Source organism: Penicillium chermesinum, assembly GCF_028974085.1.
Source record: "Penicillium chermesinum strain IBT 19713 chromosome Unknown utg000004l:1.0-3345178.0:1.0-3348027.0, whole genome shotgun sequence".
Lineage (NCBI taxonomy): Eukaryota > Fungi > Ascomycota > Eurotiomycetes > Eurotiales > Aspergillaceae > Penicillium > Penicillium chermesinum.
In genome coordinates this window covers 2,210,391-2,233,846 of record NW_026695314.1, presented here as the reverse complement: position 1 = coordinate 2,233,846, position 23,456 = coordinate 2,210,391, and the positions used below count along the sequence as shown (strand labels likewise).

General features: G+C 51.1%; 12 protein-coding genes across 12 annotated transcripts; 6 read left to right on the top strand and 6 right to left on the bottom strand.

Moving 5' to 3' along the window:
• Positions 1-909: 909 nt before the first annotated feature.
• On the top strand, positions 910-3,225 carry N7468_005718 (bifunctional aminopeptidase/epoxide hydrolase; the record flags this gene model as incomplete). Its single annotated transcript, XM_058475014.1, has 9 exons — positions 910-1,224; positions 1,315-1,399; positions 1,458-1,671; positions 1,749-1,866; positions 1,918-2,163; positions 2,224-2,237; positions 2,288-2,495; positions 2,573-3,054; positions 3,105-3,225. The coding sequence occupies 9 exons, from the start codon at positions 910-912 to the stop codon at positions 3,223-3,225; spliced, it is 1,803 nt and encodes a 600-aa protein (XP_058330754.1).
• A 201-nt stretch (positions 3,226-3,426) lies between these two features.
• N7468_005717 (ubiquinol-cytochrome C chaperone family protein) lies at positions 3,427-3,897 on the bottom strand (the record flags this gene model as incomplete). The annotated part of the gene is made up of 1 exon (XM_058475013.1): positions 3,427-3,897. One exon carries the CDS (start codon positions 3,895-3,897, stop codon positions 3,427-3,429), a length of 471 nt encoding a protein of 156 aa, XP_058330753.1.
• A 1,345-nt stretch (positions 3,898-5,242) lies between these two features.
• N7468_005716 (TIP41 family protein) lies at positions 5,243-6,037 on the bottom strand (the record flags this gene model as incomplete). The annotated part of the gene is made up of 2 exons (XM_058475012.1): positions 5,243-5,648; positions 5,712-6,037. 2 exons carry the CDS (start codon positions 6,035-6,037, stop codon positions 5,243-5,245), a joined length of 732 nt encoding a protein of 243 aa, XP_058330752.1.
• Positions 6,038-6,353: 316 nt separating this feature from the next.
• On the top strand, positions 6,354-7,640 carry N7468_005715 (aurora family serine/threonine-protein kinase; the record flags this gene model as incomplete). The annotated part of the gene is made up of 4 exons (XM_058475011.1): positions 6,354-6,446; positions 6,508-7,180; positions 7,260-7,462; positions 7,518-7,640. 4 exons carry the CDS (start codon positions 6,354-6,356, stop codon positions 7,638-7,640), a joined length of 1,092 nt encoding a protein of 363 aa, XP_058330751.1.
• A 271-nt stretch (positions 7,641-7,911) lies between these two features.
• On the bottom strand, positions 7,912-8,763 carry N7468_005714 (mitochondrial inner membrane protease ATP23; the record flags this gene model as incomplete). The annotated part of the gene is made up of 3 exons (XM_058475010.1): positions 7,912-8,139; positions 8,206-8,465; positions 8,535-8,763. 3 exons carry the CDS (start codon positions 8,761-8,763, stop codon positions 7,912-7,914), a joined length of 717 nt encoding a protein of 238 aa, XP_058330750.1.
• Positions 8,764-8,987: 224 nt separating this feature from the next.
• On the top strand, positions 8,988-10,573 carry N7468_005713 (glutamate 5-kinase; the record flags this gene model as incomplete). Its single annotated transcript, XM_058475009.1, has 5 exons — positions 8,988-9,024; positions 9,087-9,274; positions 9,363-9,473; positions 9,527-9,622; positions 9,680-10,573. 5 exons carry the CDS (start codon positions 8,988-8,990, stop codon positions 10,571-10,573), a joined length of 1,326 nt encoding a protein of 441 aa, XP_058330749.1.
• A 321-nt stretch (positions 10,574-10,894) lies between these two features.
• On the bottom strand, positions 10,895-11,932 carry N7468_005712 (putative beta-1,6-glucan biosynthesis protein (Knh1); the record flags this gene model as incomplete). Its single annotated transcript, XM_058475008.1, has 4 exons — positions 10,895-10,969; positions 11,020-11,524; positions 11,593-11,693; positions 11,753-11,932. The coding sequence occupies 4 exons, from the start codon at positions 11,930-11,932 to the stop codon at positions 10,895-10,897; spliced, it is 861 nt and encodes a 286-aa protein (XP_058330748.1).
• Positions 11,933-12,157: 225 nt separating this feature from the next.
• Positions 12,158-13,169, top strand: N7468_005711 (signal recognition particle receptor subunit beta; the record flags this gene model as incomplete). The annotated part of the gene is made up of 2 exons (XM_058475007.1): positions 12,158-12,370; positions 12,432-13,169. 2 exons carry the CDS (start codon positions 12,158-12,160, stop codon positions 13,167-13,169), a joined length of 951 nt encoding a protein of 316 aa, XP_058330747.1.
• A 265-nt stretch (positions 13,170-13,434) lies between these two features.
• On the bottom strand, positions 13,435-14,610 carry N7468_005710 (putative short chain dehydrogenase/reductase; the record flags this gene model as incomplete). Its single annotated transcript, XM_058475006.1, has 4 exons — positions 13,435-13,494; positions 13,542-14,395; positions 14,454-14,478; positions 14,533-14,610. The coding sequence occupies 4 exons, from the start codon at positions 14,608-14,610 to the stop codon at positions 13,435-13,437; spliced, it is 1,017 nt and encodes a 338-aa protein (XP_058330746.1).
• Positions 14,611-15,011: 401 nt separating this feature from the next.
• On the bottom strand, positions 15,012-16,753 carry N7468_005709 (cystathionine beta-synthase CYS4; the record flags this gene model as incomplete). Its single annotated transcript, XM_058475005.1, has 4 exons — positions 15,012-15,614; positions 15,668-16,344; positions 16,403-16,437; positions 16,494-16,753. The coding sequence occupies 4 exons, from the start codon at positions 16,751-16,753 to the stop codon at positions 15,012-15,014; spliced, it is 1,575 nt and encodes a 524-aa protein (XP_058330745.1).
• A 1,770-nt stretch (positions 16,754-18,523) lies between these two features.
• On the top strand, positions 18,524-20,000 carry N7468_005708 (hydrogen/calcium exchanger domain-containing protein; the record flags this gene model as incomplete). The annotated part of the gene is made up of 2 exons (XM_058475004.1): positions 18,524-19,326; positions 19,388-20,000. 2 exons carry the CDS (start codon positions 18,524-18,526, stop codon positions 19,998-20,000), a joined length of 1,416 nt encoding a protein of 471 aa, XP_058330744.1.
• A 434-nt stretch (positions 20,001-20,434) lies between these two features.
• On the top strand, positions 20,435-22,141 carry N7468_005707 (uncharacterized protein; the record flags this gene model as incomplete). Its single annotated transcript, XM_058475003.1, has 4 exons — positions 20,435-20,613; positions 20,667-20,946; positions 21,000-21,476; positions 21,527-22,141. The coding sequence occupies 4 exons, from the start codon at positions 20,435-20,437 to the stop codon at positions 22,139-22,141; spliced, it is 1,551 nt and encodes a 516-aa protein (XP_058330743.1).
• Between the last annotated feature and the right edge of the window lie 1,315 nt (positions 22,142-23,456).

The window sequence follows — 23,456 nt, the reverse complement described above, 5'->3', positions numbered from 1 at the left end:
ATCCAAACCAGTACGTACCAGGGCGGCAAATGCGGCCAAAACAAAGTCTTCAAGAAAGAGCACAAGAGCGAGTAGAACAATGTAGGCAGAATCTCAGGGGCCGGTCCCGCGCGGGAGGTCAGGGGTGGTCCGTGGATCGCGGCAGCACTTTCTCGCAGTGCGGGGAGATGTTTCTCTCTTCCTTTCTCGAAGTTGTAAATCCTGAAGAAAGGCAATCGGCTGAAAAAAGTGAAAAAGGAGAAAAGTGACCGGGATTCTAGATTCTAGAATCTTTTGCCTTGTGGGGGTGGGAAAAGGGGGTAGCAAATACTCCGTACTAAGTCAAACTAGCACTTATCGGTGGTTCGCGCCTTTTGGTTCCTTGTGTGCCGTTCGAGCTCCGGGACGGCAGAGGCTTTTAGAACTACTAGGGGGTTACCTCATTCTATGAAACCTATAGAACACTCTGGCCTGAATAGACCCATGTAGCTCCCTTGATACATCTATCCACCGTCACAAAGTACTTTGCGTAGAACCAAGGGGTGGGAACCGAGGGGAAAGGAGGTTCAAGGAGAAGCCATCAGCAACAGGGCCAGATTTGGCCGATGTCTTTATGACGATTGCTACCCCTTTTGGGGCCCTTGGGCCCTTGGACGGGGATCGTTTAGTTGAGAGCTCGTGCGATCTGACTGGTCTCACTGGCTCTAACCGGAGGCTTCTCCAGTTCCAATCCTTCTGCGGGTTTGTGATCTGTGAGTTGTGATCTGTGGTCCTGCCCTGCCCACCAATACTACCTTGACTCTGGCTCCCCCGCTTAGCCACGGAGAAGCCCGCCAGCTCTGCTGTAGATTAACTGGGGGAAAAAAAATGAACCACGCGCGCCCGCTCAGTCAACTTTTCTCAGGCTTCCTCTCTCGTTATTCCTCAACAATGGCCTCCCCCAAGCGCGATCCGAATACGCTCAGCAATTACAACTGCTGGCGTTCTACCCACATCACCGCCAATTTTGATATCCGCTTCGACCAGAAGCAGCTCGCCGGTAATGTCGTCCACCGCTTGCGCTCCTTGACCGACGCCGTGTCGCGTGAGATCATCCTGGATACTCGCTACCTTGACATCGGGTCTGTCTCAGTGGATGGCAACCCCTCGAAGTGGGAGCTGCTGCCTACCGTAGAGCCCTTCGGCACCCCGCTGAAGATTAACCTCGAGCAAGGCGTGCAGCAGGATGGAACTGTTGAAGTGGATGTATGGAACTTGGCTTTTTTGCCTTTTGCCCCTCCCCCCCACTCCACCATATTGTCCACGCCCAATCATGGTATTGATCTGACTCTGTAGATCGCCGTCAAAACTACCGAAAAATGCACGGCGCTTCAGTGGCTGACGCCTGCGCAAACCTCGAATAAAAAGCACCCGTACATGTGTAAGTCAAGCGTTTGGACCTATCACGTACCCATCCGGATTGTTGAAACTCCCCCCAGTCTCGCAATGCCAAGCCATCCACGCTCGATCGATCTTTCCATGCCAGGATACCCCGGATGTCAAGAGCACAATCGACTTTAACATCACCTCGCCTTTACCGGTGATGACCAGTGGCTTGCCGCTCCGGGACACCAAGCCTCACGCCGGGAACGCACTCTACCGATTCAACCAGACCGTCCCAATTCCGAGCTACCTGTTTGCCATTGCTAGCGGGTATGAACTCCACTGATTGACGTCCTAATACAACGGATTTTCTTGACTTGCGCAACAATTTCTAACACCTTCGCAAGAGATGTGTCCGAAGCTCCTATCGGTCCTCGCAGCGTCGTGGCCACCAGCCCCGACAAGCTGGAGGAGTGCAAATGGGAACTTGAGGCTGACATGGAGAACTTCATGACCACAATCGAGGTAAATTCCATAAACAGTCCAAAGTGAGAGCCAGCAGCTAACACACAGCAGAAAATTGTCTACCCATACGTTTGGGGTGAATACAATGTTCTGATTCTGCCTCCCAGCTTCCCGTATGGTGGTATGGAGAACCCTATCTTCACGTTTGCTACCCCCAGTATCATTTCGAAGGATCGGGAGAACATCGATGTCATTGCGCACGAACTGGCCCACAGCTGGAGTGGCAACTTGGTCACGAACGCCTCGTGGGAACACTTCTGGTTGAACGAGGGTTGGACTGTGTACCTGGAACGTCGGGTAAATACCTCTTTATGCAGCCCAGTTTTCGATTTCTCGGAACTAACCAATCACATCTAGATCTTGGCCGCTATGTTTGTGATATGAATGCACCCTTCAATAATCTCAACTAACGCTGTCTTAGCCACGGTGAAGCCTACCGCCACTTCTCGGCCATCATTGGATGGAAGTCCCTCACTGATGCTGTGGAACACTTTGGCGACGACCATGAATTCACCAAGTTGATCACTGACTTGAAGGGCAAGGATCCCGATGACGCTTTCTCGACTGTTCCTTATGAGAAGGGGTTCAATTTCCTTTTCTTCCCTGGAGAACCTCGTGGGAAAGCCCAAGTTTGACAAGTTTATTCCTCACGTACGTTGATCATGCCGAGCTCTGGTCCTCGTTCCGTTTCTGACTCGTATACCAGTACTTCACAGCCTTCAAGGGTAAATCACTCGACTCATTCGAATTCAAGGCCACCATCCTCGACTTCTTCAAGTCCGATGAGGAGGCATCAAAGCTTCTGAATGAGCTGGACTGGGACAAATGGTTCTATTCGCCCGGTCTACCGCCCAAGCCACAGTTTGACACATCTCTCGTGGATGTCGTGTATGCGCTGGCCAAGCGATGGGAGACCGACTCCTCTTTCAAGCCGCAACCAAGTGACATCGAGGGTTTGACAGCAAACCAGCTTGTTGTCTTCCTGGAGCAGCTTCTGCGCTGGGAGAAGCCGCTAAGCCCCGAGCTCTCGCAGCAGCTGGGTGCGGTCTATGGCCTGGCCAAGAGCGAAAATATCGAGGTGTCCAACCTGTACTTCCAGGTTGGCATGAAGGCTGGTGACCGGAGCGTCATTGAGCCGACCGTGGAGCTCCTTGGACGTATCGGCAGAATGAAGTTTGTGCGACCTTTGTAAGTTCCTTCGGTCTTCACTCCTCGCGACCAATTCTAACTCGGTTCAGGTTCCGTAACCTTCAAAAGATCGATCGTTCTGCCGCCCTTGCCGCATTTGAGAAGCACAAGGACTTCTACCACCCCATCTGCCGTGGAATGGTTGAGAAAGACCTCTTCGGCAAGAAATAGACGTCTGCTATTGGAGATCTTGTCCCCCCAGATGCCAATCAACAAAAAAGAAGAAGGTAAAGAAGAGGGAAAAAAAAGTCATAGACAACAGAATCATAAATCAAAGCATACAAGTATCATTCACAAGAGAAGAGTAAATTGTATTGTACATGCAAAGATTAGATCGTAAAGCCTCTTTAAAATAATGACACAATCCAGCACCTACCCCGACTTTGCACTCGCCATCTTCTTATCAATGACCGAATAGCCAAAAATCCTTCCCTGCTCCTCCGCATTGCCTTGACTCAACGCAATCGCAATATCCGCTTCATCCATCTTCGCCAACTGCGCCGAAACCCTCCGCATATAAGCCACCACCCACGCGATCTTGGTCCAATCCACATCCTGCCCATCATGCCCCGTGGTACTCGCCTTCCACAGATTCCGCCAAACAGCAGCCCCCAGCACCGCATCCCCCTTCACCAAGCCCTCGTCGTACGCTGCGATGATCCCCCGCCACTGGATATACAGATCCTTCAGATAAGGATTACGTACAGAGCGCGTGCCCATGTCATGCAGGACATCCATGCGGTGCTCGGCGTTATGCGAGAAGTGGTCGATAAGGTGCTGCGCGTAGGTCTGGACGCTGGCGCGGGTGGGGAGAGCGCGGAGGCGGGCAGTTAGAAGGTACATGTGCAGAAAGGTAATTTGGGACCAGGTAGAGAAGGTTGGAGCGAGACCGAGTTCTGAGCTGTGTTAGTGGTCGGGGTTGTCCTAGTATTCTCAGGAGCGCGGTTCGGCGCTAGGGGGCCGAGGGCAACTCACCTTTATACCACCAGCTGTCGCTGACGCCGAGGTGTTCGCCAGATTCAGTGGTTGGGACTACGGCGCCTTTCTGATTGCGCTGGGGGATTTCGTAGTCACCCTGGCGGGAGCAGGCTTCGAATAGCTTTTGGGTGAGGCCGTACGCGATGTATGACTCGGCGGGCGCTCCTGGGCTGGTTGAGATGTTTCGGACGGTGGAGGGAGTGCGGGCCCAATAAGTCTGGGACTTGGAATTTTGAGAGAGTGATGTTTTTGAGGCTGCATGGCTGTTGGCTGCTGTCGTGGACAATAGCGAGAGTCGCTGGGTTGACGGATTCTGCGGTCATGGTGGTTAGGACATGGTTGGCTGCTGGGAGGCATTGGAGAATATACCTGTAGGCATGAAGCCCAAGAGCCCCTGAGATCCCTGGCGGATCGTGTAGTCAATCGAAAAGTAGCCATTTTGCTTGTGTTGAGCATGAACTTACCTCGTTGACTGCCACTTTTTTTGGAGATCGTATCTGTTTGCACTGTTTGCTTTGGAGCCAACCACGGCGCGTTTTGAGCCCTGGGTGAATACATTGGCTGAGTACCATATCGTCTTTTTGAATACAGTTAGACAGACTTCCAACTTTCTCGAATTTTCAACCTTCTAAATATTTAACTCTCACGGATTTCAAAAATCTCAGAGGTTTAAATTTCTCAGAGGTTCAACATTCTGTTGTGATCACTACGGCTAATAATATATATATGTGTGTGCTCCAAGGCAAGTGAATCAGCTTGCTTCTCAAGTCAGTGCAATTTACAACCCAATCATTGGACGTAGTACTGTGGGCTTCTCGGTTCATCTTGAAGCGCCTAGTGAAAATATACATTGCTACTTCCCAGCGCCACTGTTCTACTTATGAAATGATAGAACCATTTTTTGGACAAGAACACGAGGGGAAGAAGATTCATCATGTCGCTCTTCAGTATTCATAAAGTATCCGTGAGGATTCATCACATTACAATTTTGAGTCCTATGCAGCTCGGGAGTTTGGAGTCCTATAATTTGACCAGGCCGTTTTATCCTCCCCTTCTTAGCTATTCAGCCAAGACCACCCGCTCTAAGCGCTTTTCAACGACGGGCAGAATCTCCGACAGGCTGTTGGCATCTCTCATCAAAGCAGGTATATCATCACGTGTACGTGCAAGGGTCTGAAGTAGATATTAGCCGAGATCATATGGCTGGGCGCTAACATGGACCTACCTGTCGCACTTTCTCGTATTCGGATTCCTTCGCTTGATACTCACGGATAACCTCCTGAGTCTCAAAATCGACATAAACCCGAGTATCGCGGAGTCTTATCAGAACGTTGTCCAGTCTCATGAAGAACCGCGCCAACAGGAGGAGCCGCCCAGGCATAACGCGGATCTTGCACGACAACAGAGCTATTCCGTTATCAGCCAGCTCATCTTCGTAGAGATCCACCTCGTCGAAAAATATGATAGGGTCTGGGCGCTTGAGTAACTCGATCGGGATCTGCTTATCGGTTTCTTCGAATTGAGGACCGGCGGGGTTCACTGTGCCTTTGTAGTCGGTGGTGTAGGACCAGTCGAACGGTTTGACAACTTCCTTAATGCCGTCGTGGGTTTTCTCGCTGCAAGGAACTGAGGGTTAGATGGAAATTCATCGTATAGTTGATTGCGGCGTAGCTCCGTACCGGCTTTGCTGCCATTCTCTGGAATATGCAACCTGCAGCATCGATTGTCCAGTCTTGTCTACTCGATCCAGCGCATCAAAGGCGTTGAAATTGATACCCCAGCCACTCTTCTCATGCTCGATCGTCAAGTAATTGTCGCCAAAAATCATTTCCGGTACTGCAATGCCCAGCTTCTGGGTCATATCTTCGATAGGATCCGCCTTCAGAATAGCAAGCGACTGGGTCGAAATGCGGAAGCCCTTGTGGGAGAGCACTTTAGGCCTCTTGGCAGGAGGTGCTGCCGCATGGCCAGGAGCCATTGCAGCAGGATGCTTGGTATCTGCCATCCTCAAACCATGTCGTCATGGAGCTTTATCTTTCTTCGATGCAAGTGGATTAGCCCCGCGGCTGCGACGGAGAAACGGGCGGGCCGAGCGGTTGCCGTGGAGACGCGCTGAGTATGGGAACCCAAAACACCCGTTCCCGCTCGATCTTCTGTCTCCATCTTCATCTTCATCGCCTGTCGACAATCGAACACCCAAGGACTTTGCGGTTATGTTTGCTTGTCCTTAATAATAGTCTGGTGCTTTTCTTGTTTCCTCAACTTCACTTCGCCTCTTCATCATCTTATCTTCTCTTTCCTTGCTCCACCCTACCTACAGCATGGCTACCAAGACACTCGAGGCTCGATTTGAGCACTTGTCCATGAAGGATGAAAAAGAGGCAGCTGGTGAGCGTGTCTACTGCAAGCCAAAGGTATTCATGATCCGCAGTCATCAAAAGAGAGAATAGGGTGGTTAATCATTCAATCTTGCAGGGTTCCATCTCTACCGCTGCCTCCCTGTCTGGACTCGGTTCCTCTCAGAGCAATTCGAACCGAGCTCAACTATTGAAGCTGGCCCTTCAAAACACAAATGACAACAAGGTCAATGCCATGATTCCTGCCTCCCCAGGCAAGGGTACCCAGGGAGCGTTGCCCTCGCGCGACACTGATGAGAACGGGAGCCACCGTGGTTCCGTTCTGAACAATCAGGCCCCGACCATGCCAAAAGAACTTCACTTGGGTATGTTTGAAATTGGAAAGCCTCTCGGTAAGGGTAAATTTGGACGGGTGTACCTTGCCAAGGAGCGTTCTTCGGGTTTCGTCTGCGCTCTCAAGGTGCTGCACAAGTCGGAACTACAGCAGGGCGGTGTCCAGAAGCAGGTTCGCCGTGAGATCGAGATCCAAAGTAACCTGCGACACCCTAATGTCCTGCGGCTCTACGGTCACTTTCACGACAGCAAGCGCATTTTCCTCATTCTCGAGTTCGCCGGCCGCGGTGAACTGTACAAGCACCTCCGCAAGGAGCACCGATTCCCCGAGTGGAAGGCTGCTCAGTACATTGCTCAAATGGCTGCTGCTCTCAAGTACCTCCACAAAAAGCACGTCATGCACCGTGATATCAAGCCGGAGAACATCCTCGTTGGTATCCACGGAGAAATCAAGATCAGTGACTTTGGCTGGAGTGTTCATGCTCCCAACAACCGCCGCCAAACGATGTGTGGAACTCTCGATTACCTCCCCCCCAGAGATGGTGGCGCCTCGCGCTGGGAGCGAAAATTACTACACCGAGAAGGTGGACCTGTGGAGTTTGGGTGTGTTGACCTACGAGTTCCTGGTCGGCGAGGCGCCCTTCGAAGATACGCCCATCATGACCCAGCGAAGAATAGGCAGGGCAGACATGTCCGTTCCATCCTTTGTTAGCCCAGAGGCCAAGGACCTTATCAAGAGGGTGAGCAACCACTTGTTTACAATTTTCTATAGATCAACCTGCTAATGATTTTCAGCTTCTTGTCCTCGATCCCGAGAAGCGCATTCCCCTTGACGAGATCCAGCGTCACCCTTGGATTGTCAAGCACTGCATGAAAGATGGCAAACGGGTCTCGGGCCCAAAGGATGGCAAGGCCTGATGAATCCTACGCATGACAGATTGGTGTTCGGTATTTTTGTAATTTTGGGATGGTGTTCCTTGGAGTTTATTTGTGGCATTACAAGGCGTTTCGGTTCATACGAGTAATGCTCGGGTAAGGCACCCGCGACACTCAGATATATCTTTGGCTTACCCAATGTCAATGGCATATGGTACATTTTCAAATCTCTATTTGTACAAAAGGGGAGCTGGTATAAGACGCCGGGTGTCGTAAATGTGGTAATAACCCGATTATAAGCGACGGGTTTGGATTATCGATAAATCTCGTCGAAAGGTCGCGTATCCCGGAAGCAACTGCCCCAGACTTCATTCACAACCTGCGTGGCATGCTCTTCGTCACGGCACGTTGGACGGGCCTTGACTGACAGAATCGCTCTCCTGCGAACACACTCCTGATGTTGCTGGGTCAGCTTCCACTGGCCTCGCCGGAAGAACTCTCTTGACCATCTACACTCGCCGCTGAGCGAACTGGCCCGAATCTGTATGTGTCAGTTGACTTGGAATTCGCCCCGCTGTAGAGGTATATCCAAGGATGGAGTCCATACCTCTGTGCAAGCGGCGTGTCTGAGATTATTGGTCCAATCCACTTTAAATCGCAGGTGGTCGTAGGCATGCACCATTTCGTGAGCCATGGTATCCTCCAGGTGTCCTTGGTCCTTCATTTCATTGGCACAGATCAAGATACCATACTCAGGATCAAAGCCTCCTCCTTTTCGGTCTGTGCATCGGCGGCAGTAGATATTGTGGCTATGGAGATCACCTCCTAATTGCTTGATGTTATCACTGAGGTAACGGACGATGGGGCCTAAAAGCAGGAATTGGTTAGATGCATATATTCGACAGCCAAGTATATATAAGGTTATGCAGCACGTACTGTATTGAAGCAGGAAGTCACGCTGCTCTTCACATCGCTTGCAATCCTCTGCTTCGTTTCGATCGTCCCGCGCGACTCGGAATTGCTCAATGCCCTCGGAGGTCATTTTGCCCGTTAAGATGCGGTAGATGTTGCGGAACTGCGACCATGTGTCGTCTCCAGGGATATAGCCTGTATCGGGCTTGCCGCTTGAAGGTGCCGCCGTACTGGGCGACTGTGATTCAGGCATAATTGCTTGAGTCGCTGCTCTTCAACTGGTGGACGCGCGAAAGAATCGCCGGAACCGAGTGATCGGAGGTTTGCGGCAGAAAGCGGAGTGAATGCGACTGGGTGCGACAATTCGTCACCGAAAACGATCCTCGTCAATTTGCAGGGTATTGCCCTTGGATCTCTCAATTGACTGCGAAGAAGGGCATTGGGTTTTCTGGACCCTTGCTTTCTTAGAATTCCGCTATGACGGGCCCAGGACTCAGGATTGTGATCAAACTCGGTGCGGGGAGATGTATACCTTCAAAATGAGACAAGAGGCTAACTTCTTTTCTTTTTCGGCAGGAACGAGCTCTATCGTTGACGAGAAGACACACGAACCAATTCTGTCGATTCTGACATTGATTGTTGAGACGGTCGCCAAATTGCGCAAGGATGGCCATCAGGTGGTTCTGGTTTCGTCTGGTGCTGTGGGGGTTGGCTTGAGGAGGATGGATTGGGATGAAAGACCGACCGATCTGCCACGAATACAGGTAATAAAGGCCCTGCGACGGCCTATGTGGCAACACTACTGTCACAAAGCCTCACTAGGACATTCGGTATACTGATCCAAAAGTATAGGCGCTCGCTGCTGTTGGCCAGTGCAGGCTGATGAGTTTATGGGATAATCTCTTCTCGCACCTCCGAGTCCCAGTGGCTCAGATCCTTTTAACGAGAAATGATATTGCGGACGTATGAAAATATTTCGAGCTGATTCGTTTCCTCTGGCTAATCATCTGTCACAGAATACCCAATATGTCAACGCTCAAAACACGTTTGAGCAATTATTTAACATGGGCGTGGTTCCCATCGTGAACGAAAATGATACCCTGGCCGTTTCTGTATGAAGACCCCAAGTCTGTCATATGTGCTATTTCAAACTAACAAATCAATTCCAGGAAATTAAATTTGGCGACAATGATACCCTCTCAGCGATCACCGCGGCCACAGTCAAGGCCGACTACCTATTCTTGATGACCGATGTCGATGCTCTGTACACCGCAAATCCGCGCCGGGACCCCCACGCAAAGCCCATCGAAGTTATTTCGGACATTTCGACACTAGAAGCGGATGTCTCATCAGCTGGGTCTTCTCTTGGGACCGGAGGCATGAGCACAAAGATCACCGCTGCAAAACTTGGGACAAGCGCAGGCGTGACAACAATCATTACCAAAAGCTCCAAGCCAGGCAATGTCCACGAGATCGTAAAGTACCTGCAGGATCTCCGAAACAACCCAGGTTCTGGCGAGCCTGTGAACGACGATCCTGCTAATGATTCCCCTCGGCCACCTCTCCACACTCGATTTCTTCCTTCCGGCACCCCAATTAAATCGCGGACATTCTGGCTCCTCCATGGACTCACACCACATGGAACCCTCTATATCGATCACGGGGCATACCATGCTCTTCTCCATAATAAAGCCAGTCTCTTGCCAGCTGGTGTTGTTGGTGTTGAGGGCCATTTTGGACAACATGACGCAGTACGCCTAGTGGTTGTTGAGCGAGCATCTGCGGATGCGCTGGATGGAACCAAACCCCATCACAGTCAGGAGCACAAAGAAGTCGGTCGCGCCATTGTCAACTATGGAAGCATTGAGATCGAGCACATCAAGGGTCGCCGGAGTACCCATATCCAGGCCGTGCTTGGGTATGCCGACAGTGATTATGTTGCCAGCCATGAGAACATCTCATTTCACCCCGAAGACTTTTTCCCTCAGCCTGATAGTCCGGTGTTGACGCCGGCGCTGGAGGAATGGAGATCTAGATCTCCTAACAAAAATGGAAATTCATGATGGATTGTTTATAGAAGGCCGTGGTACACACAGGAGCATGCACCATAAAAAGTTCGTGAGCAGTTGATTTGGAATGAGGGTGGTGTCCTTCGTCGACGCTGATCGCGCAATGGTCGATACAGTCATGACTCCACAAAAAGCATTTATAGAGCCTATAATGATACTACTGCAGAGCCCAAAAAGCGAGATTTTTTCAGAGAAAAATGAGGAAAATATAATAACTTCACTAGATATAGGTAGTGGCAAGGCCATGGTGCATAATAATAAGCAGATTCGAGATAATTACCCAGGCATCCAATTCATCCCACGCGAAGAGGATGATTAATCTTGCCAACGCTTCATCCAATGATCAATTTCCATACGCTTGTTCAATGTCGGCGCGGCGGCCGGAGCGGCCTGAGAAACAGTTAGCTTGAGACCTCGACAATCTCTTGTAATAAACATACCGTGTTCTCGATACTATGTTCAGTCCATGTCGCATAAGCAGTATCAGTCCAGTCAATAGTCGCCTTGGGGAGATAGGTGGTGGCGATCGTGAACGGAAAGGGAGGATACTGAGGCGTAGCAGGTCTGTTTGCAATGGTGGTGCCTGCCCGTTTCGGCATCGGCGCATATCGTATCTTGCCAGTTTGCTCCCCGTACGGAATGGTATGAGGATCAATGGCTCCAACAACAGCACCCACACGCTTGCGCAGCTCGGATCGCTCGATGTCATTGGTGTCTGTAGGGCTTGGGTACTCGAGGACCCCGGTGCCGTTGTTTATTGGGGTTGTCTCAGCGGGCTCAATGAGGCGTGGTTCATCCGGACTGCTTAGATCAATCGTAACAGGTTGCATTGAGTGTACTGCGAGAGCAACTTGGTGAGAGAATGTGCCCTTCATGTTGGTGAGAGTAAAGTGCGAGGTGAAGCCGGCTATGGCGTTCGAGGTTGACGGAACGACTTTCAAGAAACTAGTTACACCAGATGATTAATACTCGCGTGATAGAGAGCCACCTGCAATAGATAGCCGGGGACATACTAGGCATTAGGGTCGTTTCCTCCCACATCTTGATTGACTCGAAATGACACCCAGTCTCCGGAGGCGTAGACTCCTCCTTCGATGACTCGCGCAAGAACTTCCTATAGTACACATCTGTTAGCTGTATATTACCTCTGGCTGTCGTATGTTCCAAACATACATAGATACCAGTGGATTCATCTCCGGCACAGAGCCAGAAATCATAAGTTGCAGCAGATGTATCTCCCATCCCCCATATAAGGCTCACAACATCTCGACTATCAAAGGTCAGACCACTAATGGTCTGGGCTGCTGTAGAAGCCAAGAAAGCGGACAGAATTGACCACAATCGAAGCCTCATGTTGAATCGCACGAGTTGGAGAGACAGATTTAGCCAGGGAAGGAGGAGTCAACACTGCCAGGTAGGCAGGACGCCTCCCTTTGGCCATGGTATGTAAGAGTCTCATTCCAGTCGCCCTTCATGGAGCAAGTGATGTGCGCTAAGATAAGATGGTGGTCCGTGCTATCGGGGCGGGTAACTTTACTGCTGGGCTGGCAACTCCGTCTTTCCGCATATCAGCCCACCATGTCGAGCCAGGCAAATTGGAACTCGGTGACCGGCATCGCTACCCTTCTGTTTGATGGGAACTTGATAGCAATTGCTATCGCGATCGTGTTCGCCTTTGGAGTCCCTATTTTGCTTCATATTGTCTTTTTCCAAGCCGCAGCGTCGCCCCCAACCAGCAACTTCCTGCTGTTGGGCCCAAGCGGTTCAGGCAAGACAGCTCTGACCACTCTGGTGAGACAAGAGCATAAACGAACTCATTAGTATGGGTAATGATATTGACAGTTCTCTCCAGCTTGAGGCAAAGTCATCGCCTTTGTCGAAGAAGACACACACGACCCATACCTCTCAGACCTCTACTTTGGTCTCCGTCAGCTTGCCCCCTACCGTACCAACTGCATCTAATCGCTACCGGTCTGTTAACGACCCTTCCTTGAAAGAGGCTCAGCGTAACCCTATTCGATACCGTGTTAAGGATACCCCAGGCCATGGCAAGCTCCGCACTACCCAGGGCATTGCCCAGCTGCAGTCCATGTCTGTGGCAAAGGACGCTGCCCACAAACTCCGGGGCGTGATTTTCATGGTTGATACCGCGGCTCTCGTTGACGAAGCCGTGTTGCGCGACACCGCGTCATATCTGCACGATGTTCTTCTGGTTCTCCAGAAGCGTGAGTTGAACAAGTCGTCCTCCAAGAGACTCAGCGAGATCCCCGTTCTTGTGGCCGCGAACAAGCAGGATCTTTTCACGGCTCTTCCCCCAGGATCAGTCAAGGAGAAGCTGGAAGCTGAGATTGATCGCATTCGGAAGTCTAAGACCAAGGGCCTGCTGGATGCTAGTGCCGACCCTGGCCTAGATAACGACGAAGACGTCCTTGGCAACGATGATGCCCAAGGCACCTTCAGCTTCAACTTGCTCCAAGTTGAAGCAGGTATTAAGGTTGACGTTGTTGGCGGTGCCGTCAAGGACGACCCAGCGGAGGAGTTTGGATCTGGCGTTCGTCGCTGGGAAGAATGGGTGGGCATGTGCCTGTAATTTGCGTTTCCTCAAAGCTGCCTTGGAGTGTTCGCGAAAACTTTGCTGATATATTCCCGAATCGGGTGATATCAATTGCACATATTTGGATGTAATATACCTGTTACCCCTGGCATTAAGGGACTGCAGGATCTTGAACCTGTATAAAAAGTTCGATACCACATATCATCCCAATCAAGCATTATCTCTACTCAACATTTGAAAAGAGCACAGCAGTCTGCCTAAGCATCGCCAAACACACCTGGGCATTAAATGTAACTCGTAATCACTCGCCATTCTTCCAGCCGATTCCCAAGGTAGCAGTAATCTGCTCATCGATCCATTCCTAGATAAAGTTAGCGCAAATCTTAATTTTGTCTATGGGGAGTGTACCCATAGATTAGCCCCCAAGTCTTCATCTTTGGCAATCTCACTAGGATCCTGTAAAGTAGCAATGGGCACAAAGTACCGTCCCCTCGAGTTTGTACGCGATACTTCCTCACTCGCGGCCAGAAAAAGTGCCGTTGCAGCACCGTCCTCCACGCTCTGCCCCAAAAATGAAGCCACAAAGCGCATTAATGAGCCAATTGCACGGCCAAAATATAAGTTCCAGGCCTGCCACTGATCCGTCACAATATTCCCTGGGAAGTAGGCATTCACATAGATCTGGCGACTCGCAGGATCGGAGTCCTCCAAGAGCCGCCGACTAAGCTCTTTCGCAAACAGAATGTTCCCAAGCTTAGATCTTCCATACCGCCAGATCCCATCATACAGAGCCGGAGTCTTGACTCGCGCATGAGACTTGAGGAGACCGAAATCGAGATTTCGGCAGCACAGATGTAAACTGGAGCTTGTCACCACTACCCGTGCTCCATTCGGCGACGTGGACACCGCACGCTTGAGCTCTGGAAGGAGCAGAGTGACGAGAGCCTGGTGGCCAACGCAATTAGTCGCGAACACATGATCGATGCCTTGAGGTGAGTGTTTGTATTCATATGGGACGCCGAGTCCGGCATTGCAAAACAGGATGTGGATTTTGTCGGTCTGCCTTTTGATTGTATCGGTTGCTGCGCGCACGTCGTTGATATCACCTAAGTCACAGGCGACGAATTCAAGCCGTGAATCATCTTCGAATGATTGACCAAGTCTTTGGCCCCAGGTCTCCTGCGCAACAAGGAACTTATCCTTGCTTCTGGCGACGACAATTACTTTTTCGATGCCATGATGGAGGAGCTGCGCGGTAATCTCTGGAGGAGTCGTCAGTACAGACATTTCTATTGAGGAAGCTATCGGAGCTGGACTAACCCTGGCCAATCCCTGACTGGCCTCCCTATGTTGCCGGGTTTTAGTATTCAGGGAATGTTGTAAGAGTCAGGAGACGCACTGTTATCACTGCAATCTGGCCATGCAGGCTCGGAGTATCTTCTAGAGCAAAGTTTCGGCTCGTAAAAATTCCAGTCATGCTAGATAAATCTGCAAGGTTCTCTATAGGCGGCAACCTGTGTTATAAGCTTGAAGGGACCGACCTCGGGAGCTCGTGAGGTAAGTCGATGGGGGGGTTTTCAAAGTTGCCAGCAGTTGGATACGTCATCGCCACCGGGCAAACTACAATCCTCCTTGCGACACCAGTACATAATATAGTAGCTACATAGTCATCGTGAATATGTATTCATTCATTATTGAGGCAGCGCAAGAAGGCACTGTTCTTTCTATCTAGATTCCAAGTGTTGAACCCAAGGGGTAAGAATCTCGATCCATAAGGAACGCCAAAACCGGGAAATCAAATAACCATCCAAACACGAGGGAGGTTGAAACTCCATCTAGAGAATACTCTAGATATGCAAGCATGGGAGACATAACTCATCATTTAGCACCGTTTATTTTTCCATGGTGCAGCATCCAGCTAAGCAGGTCAACCTTAGTCGCGACCGCCAAAGGCTTCAGGGCACCACTCTCGTCCTTCTCAGTGACAACAGCAGCACTGTTCCACTCGAAGAAGCGGTTCAGCACGCTGAGAGAGGTTTCCATGGTGATCTCGATGAATGGGCGGCTCTTATGCCCGTTGGACTGTGGGGTTACGCCCATGTCGCGAGGGTCGGTAACCACCTCTGGGATCTTGGAAAAGTCGAACATCACCTCTGAAACAGGGGTCTGGCCGGTAGCCCGTCCGTGAGTCAGACGGCTGAGAACATGGCCCAGAGTAAGGAGACCAACCAGCTTGCGCCCGGAGGGAGCAAGGACAGGAAGCTGATCGAAGCCCTTGTCGCGCATGATTTCGATGGCAACTTCACAGGCGTAGGTGGAAGTCACAGCAGTGATGGGCTTGAGACGCAGGTCCTTAACCTTGGCGCTGGCCAACGGGTCATTTGAAACAGAAAGGCGGCGGGTGGGGACAGCTTCAACGGAGCTATCATTGGGGACATCTGGGAGAAGGCCGTTGGCAGCCAGCCAATCATCGTCGGCGAACTAGATTATTGTTAGCATATAGAAGGGAGGTTAATGATTGTGCTGTCTCATACCTTGGTGAGATAACTTCGGATGCTATCTGGGAGCACGACAACTACCACATCGTCCTTGGCAAACTTCTTCTCTTCGTTGGCTTTAACCAGAGCAGCGATAGCGCTTCCACTGCTGCCACCAACCAAAAGGCCTTCTTCGGCGATCAGACGTCGCGAGTACTGAAACGACTCCTTATCCTCGGTCTTGTACCAACGGTCGACAATCTTCTGATCTAGAACATCGGGGATGAAATCATAACCAATACCCTCAACCTTGTATGGCTCGTTCACACGGGACTCGTTCAGAGTGGGTGGCAAGGCCAAGATGGAGCCATATGGATCGGCGGCGATGACCTCCACCTCGGGATTGTGCTTCTTCAAACCACGAGCAATACCAGTGATGGTACCACCAGTTCCTGCACCGGCCACGATAGCCTTCACCGTGCCGTTGGTCTGGGTCCAAATCTCCTGAGCAGTTCCGAGCTCGTGGGCCAGGGGGTTGTTTTCGTTTCCGTATTGGTCGAGAATGTGCGCGTTGGGCAATTCTTTCTGAAGGCGCTTCGCCACTCCAATGTGGGATTCGGGAGAGTCATAGGCAGCTTCATTGGGCGTTCGGATAATTGTCGCATTCAAGGCACGCAGCACCGACACCTTCTCCGCAGACATCTTTTCGGGGAGGGTGATGATGGTTTTATATCCTACAGATTTCGCCAATTAGCACAGTTTCTTTTGATTGGAGAAGTAGAGTCTACTCACCCTTGACAGCTCCAACCAGGGCCAATCCGATGCCTCTGGAGGCTCGCGGGTTAGTCAATGGCTCCAGGGTCATCGGTGGGGTAGTACGAACGTGTTACCACTGGTAGGCTCAATCAAAGTGTCGCCTGGCTTAATGCGACCGGAGCGTTCTGCCTCCTCGATCATGCGCAGGGCAATGCGATCCTTCACACTGCCACCGGCATTGAAATATTCCAATTTGGCGTAGACGGTGGCATCGATTCCGAGACTGCGGGGCAGTCTGTTCAGTCGTACGAGGGGTGTATTTCCAATGTGCTGGGTGATAGTGTCCAGCGCCACTGGCGGGATACCAGGCTGGGTGGTGGAGGCCATAGTTGTGTTGAGGAGGAAACTATGGGCGGGTAGGAGGTTTTAACAGAGAAAATGTCGCCATCACGACTTTCTCTTATCAATTTTTTTCCCGGATACGTAACGGTCGTACGCCCGTCCCGATGGTAACCGCTGAGTGGACCCAAATAAGGTCTTCTGTCCACAAGGTAGACTACATCCTTGAGAGATGTTAAGGGCTTCTGATTGCAAAGACAACTCGAGGATAGCCTGATGTTGTGCTGGATAGGTTTGTATACAGAAGCAAGCTCTGGTGTCTAAATCAGACGGGGAAATGGAATTGACCGCCAGAGACCAGTGGAGGAGTAGCTGGCCAGGCCCAGTAGGTCCCCATCCCACCAGCCCTCAATTCTCCCCAATGAATCCAGCTGCTCCTTGCCATTTGATACCTCTCCGTGTGTCTATGTCTATACGGGTAGATACAGTACATGGACCCTTCCCGAGTACTGCTGCTCTACATTCGACCTCCCTTATCAGAGTGCGAATCGTATGTTGCGTCGATCTTCTGGAAACATTTTAAAACTTTAACTGTCCCTCTGATCATGACTGTAGCCATCTGCTACAGTCACTGCGTAATTTCTCCTATTCCAACACCCGCTGCCAAAGGTATCAGCACACCATCATCCAATTTGGCTCCAGCCGAAGAGGCCAGCGCCCGACGGCTCTTTCAGTGAACAAGGTCTTTCCAGGCGAAGTGCTAAGATATTGTTTCCCCAGTGGCAGAAAACGACACCAGCATCCAGGAAAATCAACCAGATTCAACTTCCCCTTTTGACTCCTCCACAGAGCCGGAAATCTGTTCTCAAGTTTCATTGTTCATTCGTCAATTGCCCTCTAAGCAGCAGAACAACCGCTCAATAATGAGTACTGATGAGTGAGATTGTATGGCATTTGGCTGCTAATAATTGAGTATTCCTTTTGGTGCGCTTGAATGTTTGTTTACAGCGGCCTAGGCTTTCTTCAGGACTCGTCTTCTGTGGATGAATTAGCAAATTTCCCCGGAGCCCCGATGGGCAGCAACGGAGTCTCCAAAACAACTATCGAAGTCCCTAATGCACGTGGTCTAAATGAGGGAGCGTGAACTATGTAGTTCCCTAATGTGATCCCCGATTAGATGCATCAGCCGATCAGTCCATGCGGTCTAATCTAGGGATTCTTTCTCCGCCCTCGCCAAATCCGATCTAGACTTTGGGGCGAGCGATCCTTGTCCCAAATAAGCGACTTGTCACTTTACGACCCGCGGGCTCCACGATCCCCTTTTATTATTAGCCAAGCCTGTGGCTGTGCGATCCGAAAATCTTCACCTTCACCCCCTGAAGCCCAGTGCAATATGGAAATGGGCAGGATCCCCTTCATGCTCAACGGCTGAGACACGGCCTGCGTCCCTTAGCCTGCAAGATTGTGGCTGGCTACAGCCCCCCCACCACAAAGAGCCGTAAATGGTGTAGGATTTGCCCAACTTGCATAGGATAAACTTGAGCGCCAAGAAGCCAAGAACCCCCCTATGCCTCGTTCAGCCCCCATCCTGCATTCTAGCTCCGGCTTGATTGGTGGGGCTAATTTTTGCCAGCGCAGCTTCGTGTTGACGGTACACATATACATGCTTTTTTTTTCCCTGCCCAGCTGAGTCTTTCCCTCTCTTTGGTCTTCGCACGATTCGGCCTTCCTCCTGGCCCTTCATTCTTCCTCGAGACTGAGCTACATAGACTGAGCTACATCTATCTTCAGTCCCTAGCGATTGGGAGTACAATAAACATGACCTCCCTTAGCGCAGACCGTTCACGGCAGTCGTGGGCGGATGTGCCGCAAGAGAGCCTCGAGATGGAAGAACAGGGCGAGAGAAACCATTCGGGTTTACCAATGCTGGACGACGAACATCCAAATCGCTATGTGCTTGGTATATTGCGGGTGAACTCTGCGGGAGAGAGTGGCCGGACCGGGTTCCATCCGCTTCATTTTTTCCGCGTGACATTCAAGAGTGTCTGTACTTCCTCTATGATCGTCAACATTCTATGGCCTGTCGTCCTTCCGGCTATTGTTATGCATTTCGCCCGCCCCGACCTCCATGTGGTGGTTTTCATTCTCAACTACATCGCTATGGTACCCGCCGCAAATGTGCTCGGCTTTTCTGGATCAGAGCTGGCGAAAAAGCTGCCGAAGACCTTTGGTGTCTTACTAGAAACCACGATAAGTTGCGGAGTCGAACTCGTCTTGTTCATGGTACTGCTTCACAACAATAAGAATAATCCGAATCTGGATTTAATTCCGGTCATTCAAGCCGCCATTCTCGGATCCATTCTGGCGAATTTGCTTCTTTGTCTTGGGATGTGCTTCTTTGTGGGTGGTCTGAAACGAACAGAGCAAGCCTTCCATGAAGCGATCGGCGAAGTTGGGTCTGGTCTGCTGCTGGTGGCTGGGTTCGGTCTTTTAATTCCAACAGCCTTCTTCACGGCGCTCAAGGGGTCGACGACAGCCAGGTTCACAATTGCAGAGCTGAAGGATGCGACAACCAAAATTAGCCAAGCAACTTCCGTTATTCTTCTGGTTGCTTTCTTAGCGTAAGTTTAGATTCTCGGACCGTGCCTCCTTTACAAAGATACTAACAGTGACGTTCGATAGCTTCATCACCTTCAACTTACTCAGCCACAACTCTATATTCGACGACATTCTGGAGATAGACGAGCATAACAGCAAAGATCACAAGAAAGAAGCCTCCAGAACGAAGTTGACCTTTTTGGAAGCGGTGATCGCTCTTGCGATTTCACTGACGTTCGTCTGTATGTGTGCGGTCTTCTTGGTGCAGGAGATTGAATATATCGTCGAACTGGGGGTTTCAGATAACTTTATGGGTCTCATCTTGGTCCCGCTTGTTGAAAAGGCCGCCGAGCATCTGACAGCCGTGGACGAAGCCTGGGATAACCAGATCAACTTTGCACTGTTTCACTGCCTGGCCCCCTCCATCCAAACGGCTCTTTTGAACGCACCTCTGGCTGTCATTGTTGGCTGGGGCCAGGGTCAGGGTACGGGTGGAGAGGGCTCGCCCATGACTCTGAACTTCGAGATCTTCATGGTTGTTCTCCTAGTCCTGTCTATCCTGGTGGTTGGAAACTTCCTGAGAGATGGAAAATCCAACTGGCTCGAAGGGTTCCTTTGTGTGCTCGTCTATATCATCATCGCTGTGACTACCTGGTATTACCCATCTGTCAAGCTTGCCTCAACCAATTCCGCTTGACACCCCCAGACCTGAAATGTGATTTAGCGCTATTGGCTAGCATTGTTTAGCGTCGATAATATTATATGACCCGGGGCTCTCTCGAGAAGCAAGAGTCAAAAATTAACTCATAACTGTAAGCGCACGTGCGATATTTGCTTTCTCTTCCGGGCAGCCTTAGGAAAATTGTACTGTATATGCACTCCTTTGGGAAATCTGTTTACACACGTGACAGTCGATACACCGCAACATTGGAGTCACCAAATAACCCCTGAATACGATCAAGGTTGCAGTTGACAGCCTTAACCCAATTGGCATTCAATATCTTACTACCTTGAAAATTGCCTGGGGTTCTGCTCAAACTAGCCGAACGCGACCTACCTCGCTGCACAAGCGGGGACAGCTCCCGCACTCCGCCTCGCTGCATTCCCATTCCCCCGCGACGGTGAAACGGAATGGAACCCTCAAGCGCTGTCGACTCCGTCGTCTCGATACTCAAAGAGAGAGACATCCATGCTAAACGAGAGACAATACAGTCTGCTTTAGACGAATCCCCTGAAGGCCTGGAGAATTTGGAATGGGTGTCCAAGCATCTCCGTCCGGAGACCCTTCTCTCCAAGGAGGAACTTACTCTGTGTGTATACGAGGATATGCCAGGGCCCATCTTACTAGGCTAATTATTGATAGGTACACTAAGCTCGAAAACTCCGGTGCTCTGCAACCCATCCTTCGTGAACCGAGCCTTGCTGCAACACGACCCTTCTTAGAGGAAGACATTCAGAGCGCGATTAAGGCCCTCGAGGCATCGACCGCGGCGATACAAAAACAATCCGCGACCCTATCTCAGCAATGCGATTCTCTGCGGAAGCAAATGCGTCGCCAGGAGAGCTTGGATCAGGATCGCACACGCGACATCGCGAGGCTGCGAAAGAAGCACGAATCCGGAAGACAAAACACGAGAAGCTCGGTACAGAACCACCGACGAGGGGACTGCAAAGGATATGGGCTGATTATGCACAGGCGAACGAACTTTCGGATCAACTCGAACTGGCCTTCAAATATGAGACGGAAAAATTTGGGGTGGAGAATAAGCGGATTCTGTCGGGCCTATCCACATACTTGAAGCAAGATGATGCGACTCTCGCGAGCGTGGAGAACACTCTCTCGAAGATCAAGTTTGATGGGAACGACGCTTCGACCGTCAAGCGAGCCGCACATTTGAGCACGATCCTTGCAAACTGTACAGCCGAGGAAATCCGATATCGCTTGGACCGGTTGTATCTGGAGGCGCTTCAAAATGGCGGACAGGACGGCGACCAACCGATTGAAGATGACGCCATCATCGCCTTGGAAGAGGAGCTTGAGTCGCTGTACCCGAAATCGAGATTCTCGCCGAAATATCCACGAAGCAACAGTTCTATGAGCCCATCTTACGCGGGATCCACCATGGACACAGCCAGCTTCGGGCAGATTCGCAGCAGAAGCTGGAACGGGTGCGTGATCTTTCTGTGCATGACTCGATACCATGACAACTCACATGCTACTAGATACTTGACATCTTGATCGACATGACACTGACCAAAGAATCTCTGACCGCACAGCTAGCAGAGCGGGAGTCTTCCTGTGAAGTCTTAGAGAGACTGGGTAATCTATACCACGCGGAAACTACCCTGCCTCTAGTATCACAGCCATCGTCCCGACGGGAATCACTGCGCAGACGCTCTGTGCAACCCGGGCTTCTTCTAACCTCCACACGGACGCCTTCTCTCCTACCCGAGCAACCGGCACTAGAGAACCTACTACGTCGGATCGGGGTGTCACCCGAGTCGGTGCTTCGTCCCCGAGCAGAGGATGGCGGTGCACCGCAGCTACACGAGAAGAGAAGTCAGATGAGCGGGACCCTGCAGCATATGGAGGTTGCGGCAGAATCGCCCCTGTTTGCGCATCTCGCAGCATCGGATAACGCATCCCAACTACTCTCGTCATCCTTGCATGCCGATTCGCAGTATGAGACTTCGCTGCAAGATCCTGGTCAACAGGACGAGTTGGCGCGTTTGGAGGCGGAACTTGCCTCGCTGCAGAAAGGTCTCCAGGCGCTAAATTTGGACGTGATACACCAAAGAGACAAAGCCCAGGACAAGTTTTTGGAGCGGTGGCAATAGTTACAGGGCGCTGTCTAGTCCGAATAGTGACATGAATCATGAGATGGGGGCTAGTTTTTGTAGTAGATTGATTTTTTTTGCTGGATTACGCTTTCTCAAGTGGTCCACCGTATAGTCTTAGCGCCGGTTTGATTCGATGAGAAGGCACCAGGCCTTTTCTTCGCTGCACGTCGGGCCGCCCCCTCCGATCATGGCGGGGGCATTTTGGCTTCGCCACCAACCCCTGAGATTTCGAGCAAGTCCAAACGAATCAGACTGTACCTATGGCAGTCGGTGCCTATTCCTGCATCTCATGCATACTGGAGACACCGCGGACACGGAGAGCCGAACAGATCTGCGGCCCGGACCCGACCGCTGCACGATGTTCCACCAAACCTGTTTCTCCTTGAGCAAGGCTGTCTACACTCAAACATGCCTTTGCCTTTCGATGCTTCTTTTTCCTTCGAAAAGGCCGCACCTCCATTTTGTTATAGTCAAGGCTCACAGGCTTCACGACGTCACCTGGGGTTCCTCAGCTGACTCAAGCCCCTGCGCCGCCGGATGACGGTATCAGCCACACCCCATACTAGAAGGGTGTCTGCCTCAACTGCTGCCTTTGAACTATCCTAGTAACCCAAGTAGTTTCCCCTCGCATGAACAATGGATCGTATAAACCCACTTTCCTGCACTATTTCCATGCAAGCCTGCAAGTGCGTCTCAGGTGCGACAGCATCTAAAGTCCCCGGGTCGGATCTAAATTAAACGGTCTATATCTGTCTCGCGACAAAGGATCACCTGCTTGGAGCCGATGACAATCACCACCTGCCCGTTCTTTGCTCATTGACACTCACCTGTTAATAGCTCCTGATGCTCCAGACATCCTCTGTTGAATGCACTTGAAACACCCCAGATCTACCGTTGTCTTTGATTATGCCTTTGTTCATCCCTCGAACCTCCTCGAACCTTGCCTCTTCGCCAGGGGATATATTACTGGCGTTGCATATTTCACTTCACAAACAGGCCTTCTAGTCGTTCCTATGCTCTCCGAAAGGCGGCTGCTCTGTCTAGCATGCCATACGCCGAGGTTTATATGAGAGAATACCCGGGGGAATCCAAGCGGTTCTTCTTCCGCCGCCCACGCTTCGCTCGACAGCCTGAGCGTCCCAGAGAGCGTCCCAGAGAGCGTCCCAGAAGCTGGTTCAACTATCTATTCCGCGAGAACTACCTAGACATTGCACGAGCCAGAGAGCCGGCTGGCAGGAGAATGGAGACGGTTAGACCCCGAGCTCTAAGACATACAGCTTCCTATCTATTAGACGAACCCAGAAATCCCCCC